Consider the following 22,311-nt stretch of genomic DNA (forward strand, 5'->3'; position numbering starts at 1 on the left):
CTTTAGTTATCTGTCATTCCTGGGATCCTGAAATAGGACATCGTTTGCAAACACTGGGTACCCACACACCCTGGATCTGTGTGTCTGTCTCCCATAAATACAGGGTCAGTCTCTGAGCTGTTAAGGAATAGTGTGGCTGATTCATTTAGATCAGTGATTCTTAACACGGGGGTATGTGTGATTTTGTCACCCAGGGAACATTTAGCAATGTCTGGAAATACTTTTGGTTGTCACAACTGAGGGATGCTACTAACATATAGTGGGTAGAAACCAGGGATCCTGCTAAACATCCTACAACACAAGAGGACAGCTGCCCTACAACAAAGAATTATTTGGCTCCAAATCTCAATAGTATCAAGGTTGAGAAACCTGATTTGAACAGACATGCAACCCACCACGTGAGATTCCTGGGCTAACATCTACGATGCCTGTGCCCAGAGTTCAGTGCCCCAGAGTCTCAGAAGATGGTGAGTTCAGCTGGAACAGGGAGCTTGTCATGAAAACAGACCATGATGCTCAGCGCCCAAGACCAGGAATGGGGAGGGGAGGGAGGGAGCTGAGCTTCTTCGTGCAGGAAATGGAACTGACATGACAGGCTGAGATTGACACGCGTGACTGTGACTGATAGAGGCCATCTCTGGCTAATCCTGGGGCAGCTCGTTGTGATCCACCGTGACTGCAGGGCCCAGTCTAGTCTGCAACCCACTAAGAGATGAATTTTGACTGAGACAGATGGGCATGTCCAGCTGTCACTGAGGAATTGTGACAGGCAAGCTAAAGAGCAGCAGCACAGAGACAAGAAGAGCCAGTCACCAATGAGACCTTGGTTTGCATTCTAGCCTGGCCTCTCTCTGGCTGTGCAACTGCTCGGAGCCTCAGTTTTCTCTTCTGCATGTTGGGAATACCGAGTCTGCTTACTAGGGTTAGTGCAAGGATTAGATATCATATACCCAAGGGGCCTGCCCTCTGGATTTTGAATTTCCTTAGGCAGCCCTCAGAATCACATAAGCCAGTTCCTTGTAATAAAGCTCTTAAATACCTCCCGCTGGCTCTGCTTCTTTGATTGAACCCTGAGTGATACAACCACCCAGCACAGAGCTAGGCTCCAAAATAGAAGTCACTAATTAATAAAGAATCACTGTCATTAATTAAATGCATAATATTTAATAATTGAACTGGGTCTTTGTGTGGATTCCAGAAAAACAGCAGAGAACAAGACAGGTTCCCTGCCTCAAGGTGCATATACAGCCTACCTAAGATTTCATACTAGGCCTGCACTGCCAGAAGATATCGGGTGTTTATGGCAGGAAGGATCACTGTGGTGACTGCGGCTGTTAGACTGGGTCTTTCTGGCCTGGGTTTCTGAAGCTCTCCCCTACAGCTGAGTATGGTTGGAAGCAAGACCAGGTGATAAAGGGCCAACTGTGACACTCACTCTGATTGAGATCGGCTGACCAGGACTATGACTGAGCCTCTGACTGTGGCTACTGGACAGCTAGGACCTTGACCAGAACCTCAGAGACCACGACTGATTGAAACCGAAAAGCCGTGACTTGCGGATGTGTTTCTGTACCTGGATATAAAATGCATCGTTTGATGAAAGTTATTATCCACGGGTTCAAGAACTAAATCCAGCAACTCAAAGTAGCCAAAGGCAATGTTCCATGGGGCGGAACCTGCTGGCACGGGCCGTTTCTTCCGCGACCCAGGGACCCGCCCGGCCCCTTTCCCCTGTTGTTCCCCTCCGGCGCTATAGAGGGAGAACTTCCGGTGCGCTTCTGCGATCCCTGGACCTGGGCGAGACACCAGTCGGTGAGTGCAGCCTCCTGTCCTCTTTCAACTGTTCTGCTTTCGTTGTCTGTGTGGTCCGGCCACCCTTCTTTCCGGCTGGGGATCGCGGAGGGCCTGAACTCGGGCACCGAGCTGGGACTGTGGCGTCCCGGTCTTGAGCCGGTGGTGGGACCGACCTGCCTCTTTCAGGTGGGTTACTCTTATTGCTCCCCTTGTAACCGTCAGATACGCCGTCGCCAGAACTTTGTGGGGGCACCTGGGAAACTTCTTTTTTCCTAACTTTAGAACTTATGGGCTCGGAGGCCTTGGCTCCGCCTGACGTGGTTCTGGTGTTCTCTATCTTCGGTAAGGTCTTTTCCACGAACCGAGCCTTTGTTTCTCATCTACAACATGGATATCGTGCTTTTATTAAAAACAGATGTTTAGCCAGCGTCTAATATGTGCTAGAGGTACGAAAGACCCGCATCTCCTAGAGGTGACAGCCCTCTATTAATATTTGCGAACTTGCAGTTGTGATCAGTGAAATGGAAAGATAAAAAGCACTTTGAGAGCACATCACAGGAGATCTGACTTAGCCCCAGGTCGAGGAAGCGTTGCTGAGAAGGTAAATATTAAGCAGAGATCAGAAAAATGGTTTGAGACAGAGAGGAGGGAAGAGTTTTCTATCAGGGGAGCCTCTGTTTGAGGGTCTGAAAGAGTCAGTGTGGCTGCAGCAGAGCTTGGGGAGGAAGCATGATATGAAACAAGCTGGAGGAGTTTCCATGGACCAGGCCATACAGCCCTTGTAGGTCGCAGTGGGAATTTTGGTTTGCCAAGAGCCACGTGAGAAGTCTCTCAGAGGATGTTAAGTATGGGTGGTGACATGCTTAGACTGGCGGTTTGAGAAGGTCACTCCTGCTTTTGGATGGAGAAGGGATTGCAGGGACAATCTGGCTGAGGGACATGGTAGCTTAGATTAAGGATGTGGTGGAGAGAAGTGGGTAGATGTGATTCTCTGTATCTCAAGGCATCTTCTTTGTGCCAGGTCATTTGCCAGCTGTGGAAGATATAGTGAAGAGAATTACAATCTGCTGGAAGTAGAAAGAAAGAAGTGGCATTATCAAAGAGGAGCACACAGATGCCACTGGGAAAATGGCTAATTGATGAGCAGTTATTCTAAATGCAATAGCTGTTCATTTAATAAATATATTAAGTGCCTTTTGAACTCAAGATTGGGGATAGTAAGATGATATAAATTATTTAGAGCAGTGGCTTTCAGACTTTTTGCACTGTGACCTACAGTAACGCATACATTTTACATGGTGACCAAGAGTCCATACAGACACACAAAGCTTCAGAAAACAGTACTTCGCTTTACTTCTTAGGATGTACTCTGATTTTTTAAAATTTTGCCCTTTTATTTAAAAAAAAACAACAAACAATGTTGGTTGAGATCCTCTAAGTTGATCTTTTAACCCATTATCAGATTGTGACTTGCAGTTTGAAAAAAAATGTTGATTTAGAGTCATAATCATTTGTGTGGGTTTTGGGTAAAGACAATAAAATATGTCCTTTCCATATTGGGAAAAGTGTTGGTCTTCCTTTCCTCATGGTATTGTTTTGTTTGTTTAAATAAAATGAGTAAAAGGAATTAAACAGGCAGCTGGTTCTTCTGTTTGTGAAGTTTTGTGGTCTTGTTGATATGTCTGGCTGGATTGGAAGTGCCTGGAAGGCAGTAACTGTCTTCTCCATGATTATTTCTGTTCGTGTCTGGCAAAAATCCTGCAGGCTCTCCAAGGTTATTTGTTGAATTGAATAGGTAGGTGTCTTGGGACTAGAGAGTTAGACGTGTTCTGTTAAAATTAGTTCATGTTGGACCCATCCTTATAAATACAGAGACTATGTCTGTTTACAGAAGTCTTATCAGTGTGTCCTCTTGGGTAGTTCAGAGGTAGATAAAAATAAATGTTCTAAGGTCTTGGTCTTCTAAATACTGATCCGAGGCCAGCCATGCCACCTGGATCCATTTGGGTGAGCAGTCCAGAGGTGCTACTGACTGTGGACCCTTTGGAAAGTTGTTTCACTCCCTGGACTTTAGACTTCTTTATATATATATATATATTTTATATGTATATTTGTATATATGCAGGAGAAGAGGGTTGTGGTTGAAAAGCTCTCCACTGCCCAAACCTTTTGTGAATTTTATTTATTTTATTTTATTTTACTTTATTTTACGTTACAATACTCTTGTGAATTTTAGATGCTAAGCACCCCGTTTCCACTTTCTGTCCATTTCTGGGCCTCCGCTGAGGCTTATGGGAAACTGGGTGGATGCTTCTCGAATCTTCTAAGTTTTAGACAGAATTATAGTTTAAGACAGTTTAGGCACACTAATCCTTTAGAGTGGACCAACCAGGCATTCTCCACCTTCATCTTCTGTTATGAGAAGGAGATCTGAAGAGTGCACAGATCTGAAGGAGCTTCGGAGTGCACAGTGGGAAGAACGCTGGCCTGGAGGGCAGGGTACCCGGGTTCTAACTGGGTCCTTGTGTGGTCTTGAACATGTCTCTTTTCTTTAACTGATGTCTTTCCAGCTGTGCAGTGAGTGTTCTTGCTCATTAAACTCAGAAACAAAAACTGTCTTCTCTTTGAGTGTCGTTTTCTTTACCTGTGATGAAAATTAAGGTAGAAAATTATGTCACTGGAAAAGATCCTGATGCTGGGAAAGATTGAAGTCAGAGGAGAAGGGGACGACAGAGGATGAGATGGTTGGATGGCATCACTGACTCAATGGACATGAGTTTGAGCAAGCTCCAGAGTTGGTGATGGACAGGGAAGCCTAGCATGCTACAGTCTAAGGGGTTGCAGAGTCGGGCGCAACTGAATGACTGAACTGAATTGTTTCAGGGGTCTAACTCAGTATCTGGCACATAGAGAATGCTCAGCAAATGAAGAATCCTTCCCAAGGTTCTGATTAACTCTGACTTCTTTCTTTTTCAGCGGAATAGAAAAGTTTTCCTTTCGATCACTCACCCCTGGCCCCATGGCTGCCATGCAGATGGATCCTGAGCTTGCCCGGCGCCTCTTCTTTGAAGGGGCCACCGTGGTCATCCTGAATATGCCCAAGGGGACAGAGTTTGGCATTGACTACAACTCCTGGGAAGTGGGGCCCAAGTTCCGAGGTGTGAAGATGATCCCGCCAGGCATCCACTTCCTCCACTACAGCTCTGTGGACAAGGCCAATCCCAGGGAGGTGGGCCCTCGCATGGGCTTCTTCCTTAACCTGCAGCAGCGGGGGCTGAAAGTCCTACGCTGGGATGCGGCCCGGGAAGAGGTCGACCTGTCCCCAGCCCCAGAAGCTGAGGTGGAGGCCATGAGGGCCAACCTCCAGGAGCTGGACCAGTTCCTGGGACCTTACCCCTACGCCACGCTCAAGAAGTGGATCTCCCTCACCAGCTTCATCAGCGAGGCCACCGTGGAGAAGCTGCAGCCCGAGAGTCGGCAGATCTGTGCCTTCTCAGAGGTGCTGCCCGTGCTCTCCATGAAGCACACCAAGGACCGGGTGGGGCAGAATCTCCCGCGCTGCGGCACCGAGTGCAAGAGCTACCAGGAGGGCCTGGCCCGGCTGCCCGAGATGAAGCCCAGGGCCGGCACAGAGATCCGCTTCTCCGAGCTGCCCACACAGATGTTCCCGGCAGGTGCCACGCCGGCCGAGATAACCAGGCACAGCATGGACCTGAGTTATGCCCTGGAGACTGTGCTCAGCAAGCAGTTCCCCTGCAGCCCCCAGGACGTGCTCGGTGAGGAGGAACACGGCTTTGAGAGTGGGCCAGGGGAGGGCTGTGTAGCCGAGCGGCTTGAGAATAGGGAGTCCCTCTTTGCTGATTTGGTCTAGTGGTTCCTAAACCTGGCTAGGAGGGGGTCTTATCCAGGATGCTTGTTAAAAGAACAGATTCCCAGGGATTTCACTAGTGTTCCAGTGGTTCAGAATCCGCCTTGCCATGCAGGCGGCTTGGGTTCAATCCCTGCTCGGGGTACTAAGATCCCACAGGCCACAGAGCAGCTAAGCCCACACGCTGCAGCTACTGACCCTGTGCACCACAACAGAAAGTCCTGCATGAAGCAGCTGAGACCTGATGCAGCCAAATACATAAACTATATATTTATTTATTTATTTATTTAGGTACAGATTCCCAGGCCTTACCCCTGGAGACTGATTCAAGAGATCTGGAGTAGGTTCCCAGCATTTTACCTGTCTGTCTGCCTGACAGGCAAGTGCTGTAGGTGAGCCTGATGCAAACAGTCCCATGTCAGGGAACCCATAGTGTGGCCTCGCCTGCCCACCACTACATTATACAGATTGAGGTCCATAGAGGGAAGGGATTTGACTGCTAAGTGATATAGCTGAAGTGAGACCAGAGCCCAGGGCTCCCGGTCCCAGGCCCATCGTGTTCCTGGGAGCCTTCCACCTGCCCCTTCAGTTTACTCTTGACTCTCAACCAGAACAGTGATTTTCTTTTAACTGTTACAGTCTTTATTGTTGTTTTTCCCCCCCTTATTACAAAAAATAACATATTTATCCTTAAAGGAAAACAAAAATGAAAGTCCAAATCCCACCACCTGGAAATAGCTGTCTTTGTTCACTTTGTTGTACTTTTCTTTTTTTTTAACAAGAAACACAGAAGGACATTATATAATGATGAAGCACCAGTCCACAAAGAAGACATAGCTATTCTAAATTTGTGTGCAACGGACCACAGAATTGCAAAATATGTCAATGAAAACTTGATAGAATTGAAAGGTGAAATAGATGGACCCACAATAGTTTTAAGTCTTCAACACTAAACTCAAAAATTGATTGGACAATTAGATTGAAAATCAGCAAATATTTATAGGAATTCAACAATAGCATCAATGAATAGGATCTAATTGATATTTATAGAACATTCCACCCAACAACCTCAGTATATACATTCATTTCAAATCCTTACAGAACATGAACAAGTATGACCATATTCTGGGTCTTAAACCTTGACAATTTAAAAGGAATTAAATCATACACAATGTCTTTAAGATACATACATATTTTTAAGGTACACATTTGTATGTATTTCTCAGTTTAATATGTTTCTGTTTCCTTTTAGTCTTTTTATTATGTATTTGTGTATATATGATATTTTTACAAAAGCAGGATTACAGTATATTATCCTATAATTTGCTTCAATATAAATACTATTCCATGTCACTGAAATGGTCACTTCTCTTTAGTGGCTACTGAACTTCCATAGTTATTGGACCAGCCTCTGTTAATGAATCTTTGAAGATGTTCCTGGTTTCCATATTGTAAGTGTAAGAGTCTCCTGGTGTGCCCTTCTGCGTATTTTGGGGTTGAAATTGTTGGATCAGAGAGTGCGTGCTGCCAGGAGAAGGTCAGGCATCTTTGCCAGCTAATGAGGTTGTGGCCCATCACCTTTTGACATGGCGTTTGACACGGTGATTTAGCAAAGTCCTCTTCTGACTGGATGGTTGAAGAGTGACTTCCTGTTTCAGTTTATATTCTTTGATTACTAGTGACAGCAAATGTTTGTCACAGCTTTAATAGCTACTAATATTTTTGCTTTTACAAGTCTATATTTGCATATTTTTCTATTGGAAGATCAGTGAGAATTTTGAATATAGGGCCTTTTATATAATAGGCTCAGCTGATAAAGAGGGACATTTTAAGGGTGTGTATCAATTTTCATTTAATAAGTAACACTTGAGATCCTGGCTTCAGAATGAACAGAAATCCTGTTTTCTACCTCCTAAACATTTCAGTTCTTCAAAGTAATCTTGTGAAAAGGTCTGTTGCAAGGATCACTGTATCTTTTTGACAGCTCTTTGAAATTATTTCTCATCTCAATTTAATTTTAGACTAAGCCAGAGATGTATAAATTTAAATGAATGCCCTAAATTCAGAGAAGCAGCTTGTATTTCCACAAACTAACCAGGTAAAGCCAACTGAAGAAGCAAATCATTAACCTCTGTCATACAGAGGAAACTTGACTATATTTTGAAAATATTAATCAAATGTCCAAAATGTCTAGACCCCGTAGCAATCTGCTCAAATCAAACTTAGTTCCACAAGCCTACGAACAGAGAACTAGTTTTTCCAGCTCTCCAGAAGTGACGGAAATTGGACACCATGTGTTTAAAGAGGTGTTTAGTGTTGAGTACATCTTTTTTAAAAAATTTTGGCCACGCCCCACAGCTTGTGGGACCTTACAGTTCCCTAACCAGGGATCAAACCTGCCCCTCCTGCTGTGGAAGGCAGAGTCTTAACCACTGGACCACCCGGGACGTCCCACATCTGTTCTTTTCATGGCCCATGTGTAGATATACCACAGAAGTCCCCCTTAAATTTGAAGCCAGAGAAAACATGTCTGATCAGCAACAGTGTATCTTGGCACCCAGAGACCCAGCTGCTCACCCAAGGACAATGGCTTCTGGACTGTCAGGTCTCTTTGCGACAGGGATCTGCTGGGAATGTGGGAATAATAACTGAGGTTTCTGGAGTGCTAATTTGCGCTGACATTGACATTGACATTGAAGTCGCTCAGTTGTGTCCGACTCTTTGCGACCCCATGGACTGTAGCCTACCAGGCTCCTCCATCCATGGAATTTTCCAGGCAAGAGTACTAGAGTGGGTTGCCATTTCCTTCTCCAGGAGATCTTCCCAACCCAGAGATCGAACCTGGGTCTCCTACATTGTAGGCAGATGCTTTAGCGTCTGAGCCACCAGGGAAGTCTAATTTGTGCCAAGTGTTACACTAAGTGCTTTATATATATTGGGCTGGCCCAAAAGTTTGTTTGGATTTTTCCATACGATGTTATGGAAACCCTGGCATGAATTTTGGGGCCAACGCAATACTGTATCGATTCACATAATCTCTACTGCATCCCTCAAATAAGGAAACTGAAGCATAAACAGATTAAGTAGCTTGCCCAAGGTCACACACCTGGGAAGTGGTGGAGCTGAGACTTGAACCCAGGCAGTTTGGCTCCAGAGCTCATGCTCTTAGCCACAAGCTGCTCATAGCAAGCAAATCGTAGAGCCCTATGATTAAACAAATAATTTGGCTGACAGGCTCACCCTGGAACAAGTATTTATGAATTTTCCTGTTCTAGAAGGCCCTAGAACCATTCCCACCCAATAGAAATCTGTTTATCTTTCTGTTGTTCAGTTGCTAAGCATTAGATGTGTAACCTTGGGCAAGTCTCTTGACCTCATCTATACACTGAGGCAAATACCACCTTCCCTGACCACCTTATGGAATTGGGCTGAGGGTTCCGTGGTGTTACACAGCCTTTCCCTGCCCCTGAAGCAGACCATGTGCATCAGATTCACCCAGGAAGCTTGTTAGAGCTACAGATGCCAAGGCTCCATCGTCTGTCCGCAACCAGGATCTCTCACAGTGAGGCTCGGGCAGCTTTATTTTTCCCAAGTTCTCCTAGTAATTCAGATGAGCAGCCAGTTTGAGGACCCACTTGGCGCAATGTCCACAGACCCATTTTGTTAACTTGTTAAATGCTAGGTAGATACTTGGTGTGCCTCTTCTCTTGCAATCTGATCTTACAGAAATCCAAAACCAGTTGAGTTTCTCACGGCTTGAGTTTATAGCAGTTCAGCAAATGTTTATTGAGCAGCTGCTAGGTGCAAAACCCCATGCCAGGCTCTGGAGGAGTGACAAGGCTAGACAGCCACTTCAGGCTGAGGTCCGGTGGCCCTGATGGCTTAGTCGAGTCAGCCAGCAACCCTCTCCCTCAGGTTGATCTCTCCTCTCTGTACCTCTCAGGTGAGCTCCAGTTTGCCTTCGTGTGCTTCCTGCTGGGGAATGTGTACGAGGCCTTCGAGCACTGGAAGCGGCTCCTGAACCTTCTGTGCCGGTCAGAAGAGGCAATGGTGAAGCACCACACCCTCTATGTCAACCTCATCTCCATCCTGTACCACCAGCTCGGCGAGATCCCCGCGGACTTCTTTGTGGACATTGTCTCCCAGGACAACTTCCTCACCAGCACCTTACAGGTGAGCGGGCTTCTGGCTGACACCCAAGTGGGTCAGAATGAAGGCCATGGTGTGTGAAAGCACCCAGAGAGGCTTACATTTCTGTCTCTTGCTGTTCTTTCCTTGGGGCTTCCCCAGGGACTGAGGGGTAAAGAATCTGTCTGCCAATGCAGGAGATGCAGGTTTGATCCCCGGTTTGGGAAGATCCCCCAGAGAAGGAAATGGCAACCCACTCCAATATTCTTGCCTGAGAAATCCCATAGACAGAGGAGCCTGGTGGGCTATAGTCCAAGGGGTTACAAAAGAGTCGGACACAACTTGGCGACTGAACAACAGTGCTTTCCTGAGCCAAGCTTTCTTCATTTCAGTTTCCTAATCATAGACTATTCCCTGGTTCTCTTTCTCCTACTCAATTGTAAGCTCCTTAATGCCAGAGACCCTCTCTCTATACCCTCTTCTCCCTGCCTCACCCCAACATGCCTAGCAGTGGGGCACTTGGAATTTGATTCAGCCCCACCCTTTGAGCAACTGCACTCAAAACAGTTTTTCTTCCTCCCGGCCTAGAGCTGTGAGTTGCCGCAACCCAGTAGGACAGAGTTTGGAAGCTAGTTATTCCCAAGGAAACATCTGCAACTGCTTAGATCTCATTTAAGCACGAAAGTAACTTTGATTTCCTGTTCAAACAAAATGTGCCAGTTTCTGCAGAGATCCTCTGATAGAAAAAAGTGAAATTTGCTTTTAACTCAGCAATTAAATTTTCATTATGAGTGGTAATTAGGGAAGAAGCTTCAAACAACTTAAAATCTTCATCCTGCGCTATTTCCTCCCTTTGCAAACAGATTAGCTCCCTTTATGTTCTTGGGACAGCCTCTGTCGCTCACGTTTTATAACTTTCTTGAGTGTAGAAGAGGCAGAGCTGCAGGCTGTCAGTTTCCATACTTTTTGTTCCAGGACTGCTTTCTTCTCCCTGTGTGGGAGACCCCCATAGGCCTACCCCTTAAAAGGGGGCCAGTCACTCATCTCCCACTCCCACGCATGGTAAGGGGAGGAATGAACAGTCATGAAATGCCTGTTGACATTTAATGGGCACCATGCTTCTCTGTTTATGTGAGTCCCCTCATTTAATCTCTCTGGAGCACCATAAGGCAGGGAGGATTATTCCCATTTTACAGATGAGAACACTGAGACTTACAAAGGTTAAATCATTCACATAAGGTCACAGAACTGGTAAGTGGCAGAGTCAGGATTTGTACCCAGGCCTTAGTCTTGATTTCAGGCCTGTGCTTATGCCCCTATGTACTGAATACAGTGTCTCCCCCTCTGGAAAGAGTCTTGATTGACATTAATGGTGACACCATCAGGGGCCTGTTTCTCAGACGTAAAGAACACTTTTCTAAAGCCAAAATGCTGTTGGAAGAGTCCCTGTGATCAAGCAGCTGCGATAAAACTCTGGAAGTTGAAGGACATGTGCAGATGAGGGATGAGTCAGGCAAGCTGATGGTTTGAGCCTGGCATATTCCACTTCATACAAGTTATAAAACTGCCCTTTTATTGGTTTTTGATGTAACAGAGAAATTAAATCCCTTTATTCTTCCTCTGCAGGGGAAATCCACCCCACAGTTACTGGGTTGTGGGTTGCAGAGCAGTAGGAGGCCGCAGCCTGCTAACCTGCCTCTGGCAGTGGCTGTGGCCCACGGGAATGCACACTGCCCTTGCGATGTGCATTAATGCTGTCGCGCAAACATAGGAGAGCCACACTGTGTCACTGGCCGTCCCAGCCATTGTCAGCGCAACCAACAGCTGAGCTCTAATTGCTGAGGCTTTGTTGCCAGCAATGATTTATGAAGCATAAAGGGCCCAGCTGGATTGCTCGATATCCAGGTGGGGTGTGCAAAGCTGATGGTTAGAGGCATTCTGTCTTTGGAGTTTTCACCAAGAAAATTCAGTGTCATTATTTGGAAAAATCCAGGACATGTGCCTTTTAAAAAATAAATCAGCATCTGTTTTTGCGCATCCTTTCTTTATGTACAGCATTCTTCTGAAAGTGTTGAGGGACACATACGTGAGATAGCCTGTTTCTCGGAGGTACAGAACACTTTTCTGAAGCCACCATACAGTTGGAAGAGTCCCTGTTATCAGGTAGCTGACATATAACTCTGGAAGTTGAAGGACTTGTGCAGTGGCTTCACTTCATTGATTTAGCAGATATTTGCTGAGCACCTGCTGTATACAAGGCTCTGATCTAGGGTGGGAAATATAGCTTTGAGCAAGACATAGTCCCTTGGAGTTTATATTTTGGTGGGAAAGTAAACAAATGAATTAACCAAATGACTCCAGATAGCACTAAGTGTTTTAGAAGGCAGTACCATTTCCCTAACCCAGGCCTTTTGGTCTCATCTGGATTGCATCAGACTTTACCAACTTCCGTGTTTATCCCTGTTAATCTGTCTGTCTCGCACTCTGCCACCAAAAGGCACCTGTGATCCTGTCTCTCTGTGGTCCTTACTGCCTGCAAACCTAGGTCCCGAGGTCCATGTTGATCTAGCTGCTAACCTGTTCTCCAGCGTCTCCTTTCTTCCCCTGTTTCCCCATCAGCCACAGCGGCCGTGGTCTCCCTGCAAGTTGCCAGACTGGCCATGTTGTTTCATGCTTCCCTTTTATTTTCTTAACTGTAAAAAATACATAACGTGAGATTTACCCTCACAATAATTTTTTAAGTGTGCAATTGTTCAGTCGCTAAGTCGTGTCCGACTTTGCAACCCATGGACTGCTCTGTCCTCTGCTGTGTCCTGGAGTTTGCTCAAAGCCATATCCATTGAGCTGGTGATGCTGTCTAACCATCTCATCCCCTGCTGCCCACTTCTCCTTTTGCCTTCAGTCTTTCCCGGCATCAGGGTCTTTTCTAGCAATTCAGCTCGTCACACCAAGTGGCCAAAGTATTGAAGCTTCAGCTTCAGTATCAGTCCTGCCAATGAATATTCAGGGTTGATTTCCTTTAGGATTGACTGGTTTGATCTCCTTGCAGTCCAAGGATGCAGTACAGTATTGTTAACTATGAATAGAGCGGATCTCTAGAACTTTTTCATCTGGTACAACTAAAACTTTATACCCGTATTTCACATCTTCTTAACTGAATCTTGGTTTTCTCCCTGCCTGCTGTGTACCCCTCATCCCACAAGGTGTCCGCTAGGCATCGCTCTCTGTGGCGCCGTGTCTAATCTCTCCCTCCTTGCCATACTATTAGCCTACTTTGTACTTGTCACTATTAGATGGCACAGGCTGTGTTTGCTGAAATGTATGTGCTGTCTGTCTGACTCCCCCACCGAGCCATGGGCTTTTTCCGGAAGCCTACTTTTTGTCCATCTGGTTATCTTCCACACCTGGTTGAGGGTTAGCACGTCTTTTATGTTGTGTTACTGGGTGTTTTTAGATGGGCACAGTGCATAATTCCTGTGACAGTGTAAATAGATGACCATGCTACGATACTGTAAACAGTGAAGTCTGATCAAAGAGTATTAGGAGCACCAGAGAGGGTTGGTTGGTTGGTTCATTCACACTGGTTGAGATTTAAGAGATGGAGGATCAAGAAGGGCTTTTTTTGTAAAGGGGGGGCCTTTGGCCATGGGCTTGAAGGATGACACAGATTTCAACAGGCAAAATGTGGAAAAGATATTACAAAAGTTTTTCTTGCCTTTTCCATGGTGAGTTACATTGGTGCCATCTTGGCACTGAGATCCAGTGCCCCCCACACAGGCACTCACCTCCGGTGTCTGTGAGGGAATGAATCAGCCCATAAACGCCTCGCAGCCAGTCCCGTGCTCTCCCCACAGGTCGCCAAGTAAGTGGAACCAGCTTTCCTGCTTCGGAGTTTAAATGGCTGCTACCCACAGAGAGGGGCTGGTGTCTGTGTGTGAGCACTTAGACAGCCACATTAGCTTGTGTAAAATCAACCATGTAATGCCCTCTGCCATTAGAGGCCCCTTTCAATAGATGCCACTGGGATTTTTACAAATCCCGTGGATTTAGCATGAATAAAAATTATTTGTTTTACAAAAATAGATACAGTTTTTTCTTTTACTTAAAGCAACTTAAGTCATCATGATTTGTTTAAAGCCAATGAAAGGATAATCTGAATTTAATAGTATGTTATAAAGTGAGTTATGTACAGAATAAGAATTCTTATTGCTGATTGCATAGCATTTGGCATATAGTCATGTAACCTTTTTTTTTTTTTTTAATACTTTTAGTCACAATAGGCCGAATAGGCTTTCCAGCTTCATTTCTTGTCAGTATTCTAAATACTGTCCATCTTTAACTCTCAAGGGAGAACACTAGTTCTGACAATGTCTATAGCACAGGCATACCTTGGAGATACGGGTTCGGTTCCAGACTACCACAATAAAGTAAATATCGCCCAAAGTGAGTCACGTGAATTTTTTGGTTTCCCAGTGTATATAAAAGTCATACACTGGGACTTCCCTGGTGGTGCAGTGGCTAAGACTCCATGCTCCCCACACAGGGGGGTCAGGTTCGATTCCTGGTTGGGGAACTAGATCCCACATGCTGCAGCTGAGGGTTCAAATGTTGCAACTGAAGATCCTGTGTGCCACAACTAAGTCCCGGTGCAGCCAAGTAAATAAATAATTTTTTAAAAGTCATATACTGTCGTATACTATAGTCTATTAAGTGTTTAATAGCGTTATGTCCAAAAACAACCCTAATGAAGAAATTCTTTATTGCCAAAAAATGCTAATCACCATCTGAGCCCTCAGTGAGTTGTAATCTTTTTGGTGTGAAAGGTTTGAAATATTTTGAGAATTACAAGAATGTGACATAGACACAAGGTGACCAAATGCTGTTAGAAAAATGGCACTAATAGACTTGCTGAATGGAGGGTTACCACAGACCTTCAATTTGTAAAAAAATGCAGTGCCCGTGAAGTGTAATAAAACATATACCTGTGTTTTATCATAACACCAGCCATGATAAACTTCACCTACCTGCTCCTGCACCTCCTGCTGACAGCTATCGCTTCTGCACATTTCCTGTACGTTATTTTGTTTAGCTCTCACAACAATTTAAGAAGTTAAGTATATAATCCCATTTTACTGATTTCCTTACTGATGAGGAAACAAATAATTTTGCCCAAGATTGCCAGACCTGGTGGATGACAAGGCTGAACTTTAATTCTGACTCTCCCATATGTGATTAGAGCCCCAGATAAAACATCCTAAATTCTTTAAATTGACCTTAGAAAGCATGATTGCTGCTGCTTTTTACCTTCTTGATAATCACTGTGAAGTGATAGTCTTGCTTTTAACACCACTTTCTTCTTCTGCAAGTGAAAATAAAATGTTCTACCTCTGGCTAGTTTCATTCTAAGTTGAATAATCATCTGGGAGTTTAAAAAATTAGAAAATTGCATCTTTTTGGTCTAGCCAAAAAAATAGGATAAGAAGTGACTCAGCTATCTACCGTGGCATTTTTAATTTCTCAAGGTGACCTGACTGAACTCAATTTGTTTAACTTGGGTTTAAAGGAAAGCTTTCACTTTTCTGACTAAAATAATTTACAATTTTACAATATATAGACTTAATGGTAGATGTATTAATACCTTTTTTTACATTTGAAGAAAAATCCCCAATGGGTTTGCTTTTAGTTTTAGATAAATACAGATGTTTATAAAATGTTATTTTTTCTATTTCAAAAGTATTTTTATAATATCCAGGGTTAATATTCCCATATTAAGGTGATTCATTTCTCAGTGATTTTAAAAAGTTTGCTGTTTCACAGTAACCAGATCACTACTAAATCTACATAAGAAGGCATAACAATTAATCTAAAAACAAGAGAATCAAAGTAAATTGTCTAAACATCTGTCTCAATGTGAAACTGTCTAAATATCTCCTCTTCTGAATGGTGAATTTTGTAAACTCTTGGGACAAAAATAGATCAGTGCATCCCAGGGGCTAGGGGACAGGGGAGGATTTGATCCCTAAGGGACAGCATGAGGGAATATTTTTGGAATGATGGAACTGTTCAGTATCCTGATAGTGATGGGATGTGGGCCTTTAAACTCGTAGAACTAGGTACCAAAAGGAGAAGCTATAAGCAGACACTTATCCGCCTTGATGATGTCGTATACTGGCTGCACAGGTATATTGTCTGTCGTTTAGTCGCTCAGTCGTGTCTGACTCTCTGCGACCTCGTGGCCGTAGCTCACCTGGCTCCTCTGTCCATGGGGTTCTCCAGGCAAGAACACTGGAGTGGGTTGCCATTTCCTTCTCCAGGGGATCTTCATGACCCAGGGATCAAACCCGGGTCTCTTGAGCATCTCCTGCATTGCAGGCAGATTCTTTCACCACCGTGCCACTGGGGAAGTCAGTGTATGGATGTATACATTCATCAAAATGAATCGAAATTTTAAATGGATGAACTTAGTTGTAAATAAATGATGCCTCAGTAAAGTTGGTTTGTTAAAGCAGTCAACCTGGACTGTGCCCTGGGTCTCGGAGGCCTACAGAAGGCACAGTTCCAGAAGAACCTGGTCTCCAGGCCCCTTGGCTCCCCACAGGCACTGCTGAAAATATCAAGGATGGATTAAGTCTGTATCAAGACAAAAGGAAGGTCTTGGTAGGGAAGAAGGATTTCAGTTTCCCTACTTGGACTGCATCTTGCTTGACCCGTATCACTTGCTCAGCGTTTATCACCATCCTCATCTGTACAATGGAAATAGTAATTTCCTGTCCTCCTACCTCCAGGTTTGTAGCAAGGATTAGACTGACAGATTCTTCAAAAAGGACATAGCCCTTTTAAAATCTGAAGCCTTATATTTCAGACTGAAGGCTTCTGTTGTACCTGCCTAGAGTTGATGTTGCCCCGCTGGTGGTGTTGAGGGGGTGAGTGGGGAGGGTGAATGATGAGTCTGAGCCCAGCCTGTTCCAGTCCCTCGCTGTTGGCCATTGCTGAATGCAGGGCGATCCCTCCGTCTCATTCATATCCATTCAGGGAGCATCCTGTGGGCTCTAACTCTGTGCCAGGCCCTGGGCAATCTGCCATGCGGGTCACATGGATAATTAGGGAGTGACCTCTACTCTGAAAGGGCATAGATCACAGATCACTGTAATGCAAGCAGAGAGTGAAAAACGCTGTAAGGGAAGCTCAGGCATGGTACTGGGGAAGCAGAGGCTGGAGCTAAGTTCCTTTCAGCTTGGGCTTTTATAAGAGTCCTGTCACACAGAGGTGGCCTGTGAGCCAATGGCATTAGGGGCCTCGTAAATAAGCCACCTCCTCCCCAGGATTGAGTCCCTTGCTCTGTTCGGCACCATCACATAATTATTGAGCAATCATTTGGTGTAGGCATTGTGCCAGAGGAACCCAGAAATGGATTTTCATAGAACCTACGGTTGTCTTTTGTTCATTAAACATATCATGGGTCCTTTATATACGTCAGACTTTGTACCAGGGGAGCGGGATGCAGATATGTAAAGGAGTCAGTGCTTGGGAGTTCCTCCTCATCTCTTGGGAGAGCTCAGTAGTAAATGGATTACCACTGACTGAGAGTGAGGCTATGTCCCAGGTAACCCTGGGCACCAGGGGAGCGCAGAAGAGCACCTGGTCCATCCATGGTCTGGGAAGACATCCCAAGGGGGGTGGCGTCTGAGCTGAGTTTGGGTCACTAGTAGAAAGCTGTAGGTGCAGGAGGAGAAAGCAGGGGTGGAAGGGTGCTATAAGCAGAGGGAATCGCCTGTATGCGCAGAAACGCAGAAACGATGGAGCGTCTTTGGGTCGCTGCTCAGGGCAGCTGGAGAGGAAGGACTGTGAAGTGAGTAGCCCAGTGTAGCGTGTAAGGAGTGGAGGCTTCTGCTAATTGAGCCATCAGGCCCCCCAGGACCCCTGGAGACAGACCCATGAGGGTGCAGGGCCTCCAGCGCCAAGGCCGTTTGCAACAAGGCTTCTCTGCCTCCTGTACCAGGCCCCTCCCCCGAGTTCAGCGCTCCAGAGCAAGCTCTATTAGCCGCCCGCAGACAGGCCGCCGGCTTCCCTGCTGCCCGCTGGCCACTGAGCTCACACAGCCCCTCTAATTAGTTATTGATCCCGTGTTTTGTTGTGGCTGTGCTTCCTGCTCCTGTGTTTAGTTGATTCTCAAGTAATGAAACCAAATTCTGTAACCCCCCCACCTTCTGCTTCTGTTCCCCCCTCCCCTGTCACTTCTGTCCCTGCTCCCACCCGAACAGAGTGGCTGCAAAGAAAGACTACAAACGTGAGCCTCCCGCCACCTGCCACCGGAAAGGCAGTGGAGAGGCAGGTGGGAGGGGGCTGCCTCTAGAAGCAGCTGAAGAGTCCACCTGTACCTTTGTCAGGTCAAGACCCCTGGAGCCCAGATCCCTTCCATGGTGGTCTACAGTCACTGGGGCACCAGGGTGACGTGGATCAAATTGCTGCTTTCACCCTCCTGCCGCTTGTCTAGGGTGGTCTTTCAGGGAGCCAGTGAGGAGTCTGGGAAAACTACTTCCTTTCTGGTAATTTAGACCCAGGCATTTAACTCCCCTTAGCTTCTGTTTCCATAATAGAGTCGGACACGACTGAGCGACTTCACTTTCACTTTTCACTTTCATGCATTGAAGAAGGAAATGGCAACCCACTCCAGTGTTCTTGTCTGGAGAATCCCAGGGACGGTGGAGCCTGGTGGGCTGCCATCTATGGGGACGCACAGAGTCGGACACGACTGAAGTGACTTAGCAGCAGCAGCAGTGTGTCTTCCCAGGGCCTCATGAGGATCTGTTGGGCTACTCTGTGAAACTTCTTTGAAAATAGTAAAATAGTGTGAGGAGGAGAAATGAGTTTGCTGTCATTCTTAGAAGGGATTGAAATCCAGGACAGTCTGAAATGGAGTTTCAGATGTAGAGAAAATTACTCGTTTGCCCCTGCCCGTGTTTCCACTAGTCATAAAGAACCCACCTGCCAATGCCGGAGATGTAGGAGACGCGGGTTCAATTCCTGGATTGGGAAGATCCCCTGGAGGCGGGCATGGCAACCCACTCCAGTACTCTTGCCACACCCATTTGGGTTGCTATTGTGAACAAACAAACAAAAAGAGAAAATAAAAGATGTTAGAGAGGTGTTGGATTGCTGATGGAAATGTGAAAACGGCACAGCCACTGTGGCAAACAGTATGGTGGTTCCTCAAAGCATTGACTAGAATCGCCTTATAATCCCAAAGTCCATTCTCGGTATGCACCCCAAAGAATCAAAAGCAAGGCTTCTATAGGAGATGCTGTTAGATTCATGTTCATAGCAGCATTATTTATAATAGCCAAAACATAGAAACAACCCAAATGGCCCTTGATAGACGAACGGAAAACGAAGTGTGGTATATACATAACAATGGAATATCATTCGGCCTTAAAAAAGAAGGAAATTTCTAGCACATGCTATATGAATGAGCCTTGAGGACATTATGCTAAGAGAAAGAAGCCAGGCACAAAAGGACAGATATTGTATGTTATGTAAGGTTATATAAGGTACCTGTTGGGGTTTTGTGATTGTTTTTTAGTCGCTAAATCATGTCCTACCCTTTTGCAACCTCTTGAGCTGTAGCCCACCAGGCTCCGCTGTCCATGGGATTTCCCAGGCAAGAATACTGGAGTGGGCTGCCATTTCTTTCTCCGGGGAGTTTTCCCGACCCAGAGACAGAACCCACACCATCTGTATTGGCAGTCGGGTTCTTTACCACTGAACCGCCAGGGAAGCCCCATGAGGTACCTGGAGTAGTCAGATTGATAGAGACTGAAAGTAGAATGATAGTTACGGGGGCTGGAGGAGAGGGGATGAGGAGTTAGTGGGTATAAAGCTTCAGTTGGGGAAGATGAAAAAGTTCTAGAGATGGCTGCATAATAATGTAAATATACTTAATGCCACTGAACTGTACTTTTAAAATGGTAAATGGTATATAGTGTTTTAAATGATAATTTTTTAATGGTTAAAATGATATATTTTGTGTTATGCATATATTGCCACAATTTTTAAAAAAAATCAAAGACAGCTTTTAAGGAGAATACAAACCTCACATTGTATACAATGTGTACCCACACCTGGAGTCTATTTAGACTAGAGCAGCAATTCACCCTCAGCGGGTTCGGGCCTGGGGTTTTTTACGGGACCTAGGGGCTCATAAGCTCCCCACACCTTAGCACCAGCTGGTGTCACTGCTGCCATTTTTCCTAAGTTCCTGCCCACGTGCCCAGTAGATCTCACCAGAGGGCAGGGCCGGGTGATGGCCCTGCTGGCCTTATTCTCAGTGGGGCATCTCTGCCCAAGACAGTAATTTTCCATTCTCGTCCTGCCCCAGCTTCTCATCTGGGCTTGGACCTTCTTTCTTGGTTTGGGGGAGAGCACAGCAGGTGTCCTGAGCCTGTGCCAGCAGCAGCTGATCCTCCCGCCCCGGAGAGCCGAGCACCCGGAGGAAATTTCCACCGCTTTCTCGGCCCCTGCGTGTTCTCAGGAGTGACTTCTCCTCTGTTCTCTGTAGGTTTTCTTCTCCTCTGCCCGCAGCGTTGCTGTGGATGCCACCCTGAGGCAGAAAGCCGAAAGGTTCCAAGCTCACCTGACCAAGAAGTTCCGGTGGGACTTTGAGGCGGAGCCTGAGGACTGCGCGCCGGTGGTGGTGGAGCTCCCCGACGGCGCGGGGACGGGCTGACTGGGAGAGCTCTCGGCCAGGGGAGGCCCCCTCCCCACGGCCGCAGTCCTGGCTTCTCCATCCACCTGTGCAGCTGGGACCTGCTGGGGCAGGAGCCCTGCTAGGTCCTGCAAAGATGAAGCCAGAATCCCCTCCTTCACCAGTAATCAAGTCCCTTCAGTGCCAGAGAGGCTGTTCCCCATCTCGCAGGCACCTTGTGGGTTCCCCGTCAGCCTGGTCATGGTGCTAACCCAACTGAATTCCACACGGGCTCTTGGGAGAAACCTGCCTCAGCAGCAGTCCACTTCCTTCCAGAAGAGAAGCTGTTGAGCCCCAAGCCCAAGAAAAAGGATTGGTTATTCCATAGAGTGGTTTCAGGAAACCCTGGAGTGCCCAGGAGTCTGAGATGTCAGTTGTTGACTTTTTAAAAGTTAAACACAGGGTAATAGGGAAATGAGCCAGAATTTCTGCCTGCCCCTTGTGGATGGGAATACATCCCAGAAAACATGGGCTTGTGGCCTCTCTGGAGCCCCAGGTTGAGGAGGGCGAAATAAGACAGTGGGCTAAATCTGGTGAGTGGTCAGCTCTTGCAGTCTCTGAAGTTCCTTGCTCCTATCCAGAGGTCCCAGTGGATAACCTTTCAAGATGGTTGTAGCCCCTGACCTCAGAGGCCTCGCTAGTGCCACTCTCCTCCCACCTGTTCCATTCTGAGGCCTCAGACCCAGAAGTGGCCCTTGGCAACCCTCCTAGATGGGCCTGTTCCTCACCAGGGTCACCACGACTGTTTCTGATGACCTGGAGATTCAGCAACAAAGAGAACGGTTCTTGCTCTGGACAGGTTTCTTTGGCCTTGTAGTAGTTCTGCCTCGTTATCCAGAGCTCCAGAGACGACCTTGTCAGCCTGGGTGCCCCTGTCCCTCTGTGGAGACCACAGGAGTAGATGATGGTTCCTGTTTCCTGGGTGTCCTGAGGGGCTCGCCCATCACGCACACAGGCCCTGGCTGACCTCACACTGTTGTGCCTTGATGAGGGTCCCTGTCCCACTGCCTCCCAAGGCTGCGGCTCACACCAGGTTTCTGAGTGAGAATCCCCGCTGGTTAAGATGTTCAGTTCTACTTGTTTCCTTGGAGTTATTTTTCCAAGAGCATAATGTACATTAAAGTCTTGGCACTGAGACCAAATCCCCTTGTGTGAGTCTCTTGCGGATGCACAGGGCCCCGCGCAGTCAGACGCTGTCCTGAGCCACACACGTCCTCCCTCCCAGGTGCCAGAAGACCCTGCCCACCTCTGCAGAACCAGCAGATTCACCTTGTGTGGGTTTGCTATTCTTTTTCTCCCTAAAGCCCACTCATCGGAATTACCTGGTGAGCTTGTTAAAAGTGCAGATTCCAAAGGAACGAAGCCCTGATCCATTCAGCAGCATACGTGAACCTTGAAAACACTGTGCTGAGTGAAGAAAGCCAGCCACCAAAGACAGTGTGTCCTATGATTCTGTTCGTGTGAATCGTCCAGAGTGGACGAATTTGAGGAGACCAGGGATGAAAGAGTGAGCAATGGGGAATGACTGCTAACAGGTACCAGGCTTCTCTTCAGGATGATGAACAGGTGCTAGAAGTAGATACTGGGGGTGGTGGTCCAACCATATAGTAAAAACCACTGAAAATGCACACTTAAAAATGATAGATTTTATGGTGTGTAAATTGTCATTTCAATTTTTCAAACTTCTAAGTCCCACCCTACAGAAACTAAGACAGTCGATGTGGATACGGCCTGGGTTCTGAGGCATGCTAGGTTTTGACTTAATACCTAGAAGTAACAG

The 22,311-nt window shown here is 46.3% G+C and overlaps 1 protein-coding gene across 3 annotated transcripts; it reads left to right on the top strand.

The window, feature by feature from the left end:
* The first annotated feature begins 1,758 nt into the window (after positions 1–1,758).
* AAR2 (AAR2 splicing factor) lies at positions 1,759–21,673 on the top strand. Of its 3 annotated transcripts, none has more exons than XM_027977153.2 (4): positions 1,759–1,980; positions 4,771–5,570; positions 9,606–9,835; positions 20,346–21,673. In XM_027977153.2, the coding sequence occupies exons 2-4, from the start codon at positions 4,814–4,816 to the stop codon at positions 20,511–20,513; spliced, it is 1,155 nt and encodes a 384-aa protein (XP_027832954.2). In that variant the 5' UTR covers positions 1,759–1,980; positions 4,771–4,813; the 3' UTR covers positions 20,514–21,673. The 3 variants fall into 3 exon arrangements, with proteins under 3 accessions (XP_027832954.2, XP_027832953.2, XP_012044534.1); XM_027977152.2 differs by having other exon boundaries at positions 1,759–1,812; XM_012189144.4 differs by lacking the exon at positions 20,346–21,673 and adding an exon at positions 13,645–14,233 and having other exon boundaries at positions 1,759–1,812.
* The last annotated feature ends 638 nt before the right edge of the window (positions 21,674–22,311 follow it).

The sequence above is a fragment of the Ovis aries genome, chromosome 13, assembly GCF_016772045.2.
Source record: "Ovis aries strain OAR_USU_Benz2616 breed Rambouillet chromosome 13, ARS-UI_Ramb_v3.0, whole genome shotgun sequence".
In the NCBI taxonomy this organism is placed as follows: domain Eukaryota; kingdom Metazoa; phylum Chordata; class Mammalia; order Artiodactyla; family Bovidae; genus Ovis; species Ovis aries.

What these genes read in the sequence shown, in the direction of transcription:
- AAR2 (XM_027977153.2), top strand. Translation starts at nt 4,814, where the DNA reads ATGGCTGCCATGCAGATGGATCCTGAGCTTGCCCGGCGCCTCTTCTTT. An exon ending in CAGCCCCCAGGACGTGCTCG is followed by an intron (nt 5,571 to 9,605) that starts GTGAGGAGGAAC and finishes TGTACCTCTCAG; the next exon opens with GTGAGCTCCAGTTTGCCTTC. An exon ending in TCCTCACCAGCACCTTACAG is followed by an intron (nt 9,836 to 20,345) that starts GTGAGCGGGCTT and finishes TGTTCTCTGTAG; the next exon opens with GTTTTCTTCTCCTCTGCCCG.